The sequence below is a fragment of the Vicia villosa genome, linkage group LG6 (genome assembly GCF_029867415.1).
Source record: "Vicia villosa cultivar HV-30 ecotype Madison, WI linkage group LG6, Vvil1.0, whole genome shotgun sequence".
Lineage (NCBI taxonomy): Eukaryota > Viridiplantae > Streptophyta > Magnoliopsida > Fabales > Fabaceae > Vicia > Vicia villosa.
Genome location: NC_081185.1, coordinates 87,781,507 through 87,790,117, shown reverse-complemented (window position 1 = coordinate 87,790,117; position 8,611 = coordinate 87,781,507). Strand labels below are relative to the sequence as shown.

Below are 8,611 nucleotides of genomic sequence, written 5' to 3'. Positions count from 1 at the left end.
TGGAGGTAGTAAAAGGTAGTATAACATCATTAACCATGAACAAATGCCATTGAAACTCGTACATGTCATTCTTCATAAATTCATGCATTCTTGAAACTTGTTTCTCATGTTTCAACATGTTTAAATCGTAACTAATGGCTTCGTTGAGTTCCTTATGTGTTTTAGAGAAGGACTGAAGCGTTGGGATGGAGTTATAAGGCCCCTATCATGAACCACCATTATTAGGGCATGGAGGTCTCTCCCTTCGTTTTCATGGTTGCGTTCGTTTTTAAGCCAAACAAATAACACCATTGGATTTAGGAGGTGGGAATTGGTAGATCTGGGCGCTCACCGTCGTTGAATAACGTTGTTTCTTTGTAGTTTAATTTTGCAGAATTTTCGAAGGTATTTTTCGCAGGTAATTCTACAGGAGAATTCCCAACAAAATCCGCAGGAAACTCAGCCTAGGTTCGTTGGAGAAGATGACACCAGTGGCAGCGATTTAATGGGTGGTCAACCGATACCCTCTCTCTCTTCGCGCGTGGCATGAGCCCATTCGCTGGTCAACCAAGACTGCTCCACTCCCCACTTTTCATTGGTTCACGCAAACGACAGGGGGTCCCACTATGACTCAGCTTGACTTTTTCCTTTTAATAGCCTTTAACATATTTATTTTTATTGATTGGATCTCATATCAAGAAAGCAAAACAACCCCCTTGGCTAAAGGCTCACAAAATGAGTTAAAAATCCTGGGATCGAATCCAGGCGGTGACATTAATTTTTTTATGAATTATTGATTGCAGATCCAATGCATCCTCTCACGCGTGGCTATGGTGTGCGCTCGGATCATGGCCAATGGATCGTTGCTAAAGCCAAATCCGAGGGCCTCAGACGCGCTTGCCCACCATGGATCTTCAAGACCTATCCACACAAGATCACAGCCAGGTTCTGTTGCTTTTTAAATTACTTATTTTTTTTTCTTTTTCTCTTTTTTCTTTCTTTCTTTTTTTCTTTTATAATTTTCTTTTTAATTACATTATAATATTTCCACATAAGACTTATTTTATTTTTTATTTCACAAAATATTAAAACTGTTTTTTTAATTAATAATTTAATTTTTTAAGTTAGTTTAGTTTAATTAGATAATTAATATAAAAGGTTTAAAATTAACTCTATCATCTAATTTTCTTAAATAAATTAATTATTTTTTTAGTTAGTTAAATAATTAGAATTATTTTGTTTTAATTTTAAAATTTTAAATTATTAATTCTAGGTTTAGCCTTTAATTTCAATAACCATAGATAACCCTAGAAATTTATTGGTAGGCATTGTCCATTAACTTAGTGTCTTTTCTTATAAAACCTTCATTCCCTAAAGATCAGGGTTTACCCTGAATGTTTTCAAAACCTTTATTTTTTTCAGAACCTCTTTTATTTATTAATTTATTATCAATGCTTTGTATTTGCCACAAAAAGTTTTCTACCTTTCTCTTCTTCATTTTTCAGGGTTAACCAAGATCCTTCAGCCACGCGCCGCCAGATCGAAAAAGCTAAGTTTTCTAATTTATCTTGTTTAAATATCATTTTATTTTATTTTATTCTGCCTTTTAATAGGGTTTGCCTCTGTAGCCATTGAATCTGTAATACACTCACTTTTATTTATTTTCCGTCTAATTCTCAGATGTTTAGAGTCAATCAAGGATTCGAGGAAGATCAAAGCGTTCAAGGATATTTGAAACTAATTGTTGATCCCTCTTATTTTTCCGCCTTTTATTTTTCCTCGCCCCGCAGGTGTTTATTGTAATAGCGTAGGAAATTTTATTTCTGCTTTTATTTTATTTTAATTGCGTGGTTAGTAATTTAGGGAGTGATAACCATGACTTGAACGTAGATCACCTAATTACAAGATAAATGTCATCGAAGTTAACCACATGATTGTTGCACCCACACACCTTTAGGGTAATCCCTCTTGTTGCCTTATATTGTTGCCTTGTTGCCTTATATTGTTGCCTGTTGCCTTTAAATTGATAAAATAGTCAAGTCCCTCGATTCCGAGGATACCTAAAGCAATGTTGCCTGTTACCTTCAAAGTTATTGAAACTCTCTCGAGGTTGCCTTATAAAAATGATCGTCCCTATTGCTAAGGTATCCTCGCATGATGCCTAAAAATATAAAATGACTATTATATCCTTCCCTTAGACTACCTGCCCTCTTTATGGCAAGGGACAGTCTTATGGCGAACGATACTTTTCTCGATGACCCTTAAACATCCAATTGAAAGACTTCCTGCCCTCTTATGGTATGGATAGACCCTTTCGCCCGAAAGGCTAAAAGAACGATTTTTCAAACTAAGGGTAGTTGTTATTAATTTCTTGCTCTTTTTCAAATTCAAATTCAAATTCAAATTCTTTTTCCCACTCTTTTCAAATACTTTCAAAACAAGGCTACGCTTATTTACAAGCTAAAGTCCTCAACGAATCTTTTCCTATTCACACCCCACTTTTCAAACAATTCAAACATTTTGAAAACAAAGTGAGCTAAGCAATTAAGAGCCCATGGATAACCATGGATGCAAAGGGTGCCTTACACCTTCCCTTTTTATAACTTACCCCCCGAACTCAAAATCTTTTAAGGTATTTTTCTGTTCTTTTAGCCTTTCTATATATTGGATAAAATAAAAATCGGTGGCGACTCTTGCTATCCGCGACATTTCGATTAAAAAGTCAGTTCACCGTATTACAAGATGGTATAGTCATTTTGATCTTGCGGGATAGTCCCAAAGAAGTCAATTTGAGATCCATCGCTCATTGGAGGCCTCTTTGGATATAACTTTGTTGACCATGTAGTTGGGAAATCATCATTGTATTCAACTAGGTTGTAGAAGTTAGGGACCTAGAAACACCTTAACCAATCTTGGCCATTAGGACGTAGTGTGGAAACTGTGTTTGGATTCAGTTACAAAATAGTTGTTACACGATACTACACTCGGATGAGGTTCTCTTGGGATATTATTCAAATGAGCATGTAGTTGTAAAATTTATAATCCCTAAGTTGAGCTATTTGAGTCTAGGCACTTTTAGAACCTTGATCTACAAGTACAAAATAATAATAGTACACACCTTTAGGATGGGTAGACCTTTGACTCCATGCTCGTGACTTTGAACCCTTGAACCCCATGTTTATACTATGTTTGCATTCATTCATCCATGCATTTTAAAACTAAAATATCTTTCAAGGAATTAAAAGAAAATTTTTAATTTTGTAAACATTATAGGAATGAAATTGAAAGAAGAAAAACCAAGAAATATACTTTCAAGAGCTTGATTGTTGATCAAGACAAGTTCTGTAGAAAGTATGGAAGACTATTGTATCTCCTCTAGACTAAGATGAAAGAAGGGATCCTTTCTACATTGATTCAATTCTATGATGCTTTGTATCATTGCTTCACCTTTCCTGATTATCAATTGCTACCAACCTTGGAATAATATTCAAGTATCATTGGATTGCCTATCACTGGAAGGATTCCCTTCACTGGTTTAGAAAAAGATCTCAAGTCTCATGAGATTGAAAAAATCACCCATTTAAGAAAGGATGAGATTGAAAAGAACAGGGATACAAAGGGAGGATTACCTAGGTTACCTGCTGAGTTCTTGATTAAAAAACTCTTCACATTGTCACAAGAAAGAAGATAAGATGACTTTGAATTTGTGTTTTCTCTATTGGTCTATGGATTGTTCCTGTTTTTTAATATTGACAACTTTGTTGATATGAATGCTATTAAGATCTTCATGAAAGGAAATCCAATTCCTACCTTGCTTGGAGACACTTACTACTCCATTCATCTAAGGAACTCCTATGGAAAGGGAATGGTTACTTGTTGTACTCCTTTGTTGTACAAGTGGTACATCTCTCACCTGCCTGACACCTATGAGTTCCGAAGTTACAAAGAAGGACTAAAATGGTCACACAAGATTATGACTCTCACCAACACTGATATTGTTTGGACTAACAATCACTTTTGTAGGATGAAGACTTTGGATTGTTGTGGTGATTTCTCTAATGTGCCCCTCATTGGTACAAAAGGAGGAATTAACTATAGCCCTGTTTTAGCTCGTCGTCAATTTGGGTTTCCTATGGACAAAAAGCCGAGGAACATTTTATTGGATGATTTTTTTCTTGAAGAAAGAGTTGCAAACAAAGAGTTTAGGGAAAGGATTGCTAATGCTTGGCATCCAAGTGATAGAAAAGAAATTAAATATTGGAAGACAAAAGGAGACCTCTCACCTGAGCCCTTTAGTAGCTGGGTTGGTTCAAGAGCTACTGAACTTAAGATGCCTATTCTCCCTGGAACATCTATACCTCCTGTTGAGAAGTATATCCCACCTGTTGTGGTTCCTTCAACAATTGAAGATCCCCAAGAAGCCCTAAGGAAGAATTGGAAGTCAAGAGATCATTGGAGGAAGAAGTTTGAGTACTCAGAAGATGAAATAGGAATGATGGAAGAATCCTATGGTGAAGAAGCATTTTGACTTTACGTGATGATAGATTGGACCTCTGGATTTCTTAGTTCTTCTTGTGTTGCTAGATTATTACGAATTTGCTATCCGTTGGTATCGTTTCCTATTCCCTTTTACTTCTTTATGTACTTTATTGCTTTCCGCACCATACATAACATGAGAAGTAAGGTAGGCATTCATCTGGCCAAGCCCTCGAAAAAGGCTCTGTTTTTGTTGTGTGTTTATATTTATGCTTTGCGAAAGGAAGTCACAGTGCGATAAGACCTTTAAAGGCACACCATTAAGTCATCATTGAAGGCATGCGGAAATGGTTCACAATCAACCCCCGCCCAGTCTCATCGAGTCTGTTCAGTTAGTGTATGCCACATGTTGCTCGCTTTTGAACTAGCACAAGATCCTGTTATCGAGTATGTCAGGTAAAGGGTTCATGCAATCGAATCCCCACGTTTCTTAGGTCATGTTGATCGACGTTGATGTTTGGTGTACACACACACCATTTTCCTTTTAGATCTGTGATGGCTTGGTTGCTGAGAGGGATTCGCTCCTCTTGTCTACGGCCCGATCTCTTTGTGCGCGAGGTCTAATGCTTGGTTGAGTAGGGTGATCCACTCCCCTTGGCTATGGCGGGACCGCTTTTCTACTACTGGCCTGCGCCTCGTAGGTGTTTGCTTTACGAGCGGAGCTCGTTTGTGTGTCATTATGATGTACTTGCTTGTTATATGTTATGCTAGCATGTCTGGGTTGTGACTTTGTTAAGTCGAACCTTGTTAGGTGGTCCTGAATCTTCTTCCTCATGTTTGTAAACGTGTTGAGATACTTTTGTATAAAGTTATGAGCTCCTTTGAGCTATTCATTTGAGTTGTGTCATATTTGTTTAGGTGGTAACCTTGTGACCTTGAAAATGTTGCTTTTGCTTTAGGTACTTCACTTTGGCTATCTTGTGTGAGATGTATGTTGACATTAAGTGATACCTTGATTGGTATTTGGATCTAATGCTTTGTTGTTACAAATTGCATGTCTTCCTTGTTAGGATAGAACTTGGATGTCACCCTTGTAAAGATAAACTAGAATTGCATGTATGCTTAGGTTTACAACTTGTAAGTTGTTTGAACTTTCTCTTATGGTTAATTATGATCATTGTGACGTTATGGAATGCTTTGGTTATTTACATCCATTCTTGTTAGAATAGGATTCATCTTGATGCATGGTTATGCAAAATGTTTGAAGTTGTGTGGATTGCTCTCGCTTGAAAGTATGTTTGGTCGTTACATAAATGCGGAAGTGTGTTGCTTGCTTGATTGCTTTGTTAAGTATGTCTTGTATCAAGTTTTGTTAAACTTAAAGTGATTTTGTTATCTCTAACCCTATGTTAAGTATTTAGTTTTTACTTGAAAGAATGTTTGGTTGTCACCTAAATGTAAAAGTATGTTGTAGTTGCTTACCTTGTTAAGTATATCTTGTACCAAGTTTTGTTAAACTTACAAAGAGGTTGTTATCTCTAACACTTTGTTAAGTGTTTTGTTTCAAGTCTTTGTTATTACTTAAGATACATTTTCGGTTGTTACCTAAATGTCGTAAGTTTGCTACTTGAACAAGTCTTGATTCATGTACTACTTTGACCTAAAACTTGTGAACCTTTTTGTGTGATACCATGAGGCTTTAGTAATTATTTTAAGGCACCTAAATAATTGGTCTGATACTGCCCCTACTCATTTCTCATTCATTTACTTGTATGATTATACATGTTTGAGTTTATTTTAGTCTGTTAGAACAAGATTGAAAATCTATGTTCAGAATATAGTTTTGATGATAACGAACATATATTTTGTGAGTAACAATTTTATTACTAATGGTTTCATTTAGTGTGTAGATATTATGTTATAAATCTTATACAATATTCATCAGGATAAGAGTACAATGACTACATCCGAAACATCCAGAAGATTGACAAAGCTAAACATCATTCATCAGATGTTCTGATTAAGAGAATATCAAGCAAAGCCAAAGACCACAGATCAGAAGCAAGAGAAGCAATAACGAGGAACAAGATCATTCAGAAGAACAAGCAATATCAAGACCTACATACAACAGTCTCAATCAGAAAGTACATCAGAAGCTGCAAGAAGATGAGCAAGAAATATCAACCAAAAGAAGCTTGGCAAACATCAGAAGATCACACAAGTATGAAGATTAGAAGTTCTGAAGCTACAAGTTCTGAAGACTACGATACAGTGACATATTACATACAAACATCAGCAGAAGTCACGCCAATGAAGAATCTACAGCTCAACATATAAATTAAGTAAAATATAAAGAGCTTAGAATCTAAGGGAGAGCCGTTAGAAACATCATCATAACTAAAACGGTTTCAACATTAAATGGATCAACTCCCAAGGCCAAAAGAAGAAGCAAGCCACATGCAGCGCGTTGCAAAAATAAGCTTAACCAAAGAAGCACGCCATCGACTAAAATTATCATACTGAAGATAAGGTTTTTGCAGAAAGCAACACTTGTTGTTAAAAGGATCATACGAGATAGATATTTCAAAGAAATATTCAAACAAATCTCAACGGCTAGATTCTAACGGTAACACTCATCAAGCTATAAATAGAACCAATCTTCAAACATGAAGTGTATGGAGTAACCATCGTGTATGGAATCCATCCATTCTGCACAGAGTGAGGAATCAATGGAGATTGAGTGACCATCCATTCCTTGAATAAATCCAAAGAGAAAAATAATATATCCACTGAGGATCATCCATGGAGACAAGAAGAAAGTGTGAAAACAAAGATATATTTCGCACAACAAGAAGAAGAAAGAATCTGCAGAATAGATCTGTGCATTTGTAGATGAAGCAGTTGAGCATGAACAATTAAATGAAGAAATATAAAGTCATGCATCAGAAGATACATAGAGGCAACACATACTTAGTATGTGATGAACAAATCCACAGTGATATTATTTTATTAATTATCAGTCTAAGGATAGAAAATGAAGAAGAAGAAAATCTGTTGTTAAGCTGCATGCTCCATTGGAGATTATGAAACATACTCATACTTGATCACTGCCTACATTGTTCATGTTGGATAACAGAAGTAACTGGATGCACTAAGTGGTTGCTCGATAGTGATTCATATCTACTGATGTTCATCGACATGCCATCAAGTTGTAACAAGCTTTATGATCAAAATTAAAGAAGGAGGAGCTGAAGATCAACATAAAGAAGCGCACAAAACAGAACTGATGTTCTGAATCTGCTTAAGGAAATAGAAGCTCAAGAAGTAATCTAAATAAGATCTGTTGCTTTTTATCTGCTTACAGAAGAAGAAGATGATGATCATTCTGAAGAAGCATTCTCAATAAGGTCAGTGTCCCTTAATCGGCTTTCAGGAGATACAAGAGAATAAGATAGAAGCATTCAACATAAGAGTTGAGTCTCTTAATCTGCTTATAAGAAGAAGGAGAAGATATCAATCAAAAGACAAAAGAAGAAGACTACAAGTTCTGTCATAACTTGTAATACATTGTAAAACACATAGAGTTGTTACTCGTAATGTGTAATATCTTAGAAACTTCTGATAGTTTGTTTAGGCACCAGAAGTTACTTCCAGTCAGAGTGTCATAAACATGTGTGCTTAAGATAGGAGAATCAACTTGAATAAGAAGCACTCTTGTAAATCTCTAGTACACTGATGAATGTTATATCCTGCTGGGATCCCTGAATGGTTCATTATCTAAGGCTAGTCACAAGCAGTTAGCTTGTGCATGGTTAGACACAACAGGATGGTTGTGCAGGAACTCAAGGGATGTTATATCTCGTGGAGATCCCTGAACAGAACTTTGCAGTCAGTCATGAGCAGTTGGCTTGTACAGGATGCCTGAGTCAATGGACGTTATATCTCGCGGAGATCACTGAACGGGTCATTATCCAAATGGTTAGTCACAGTAGTTGGGTGTGCAGGTTGTTAGCCACGACGGAGGATCGTGCAGTTGTAACCATGGTTTGGTTATACTGGATTAAGACCTATGTTGAGAGGCAAATCACCTTGTTGAGTGTTCATTGGAGGTAGCCTTAGTTAGAAGGTGAACCAGGATAAAATTAATGTGTCTTTT

General features: G+C 36.3%; 1 protein-coding gene across 1 annotated transcript; it reads left to right on the top strand.

The window, feature by feature from the left end:
- The first annotated feature begins 3,745 nt into the window (after window positions 1-3,745).
- LOC131614073 (uncharacterized) lies at window positions 3,746-4,507 on the top strand. The gene has a single exon (XM_058885699.1). The coding sequence runs from the start codon at window positions 3,746-3,748 to the stop codon at window positions 4,505-4,507; it is 762 nt and encodes a 253-aa protein (XP_058741682.1).
- Window positions 4,508-8,611: the final 4,104 nt, after the last annotated feature.

Bases quoted from the DNA above. Each gene is read 5' to 3' on its own strand.
- LOC131614073 (XM_058885699.1), top strand. From the start codon at position 3,746: ATGAATGCTATTAAGATCTTCATGAAAGGAAATCCAATTCCTACCTTG.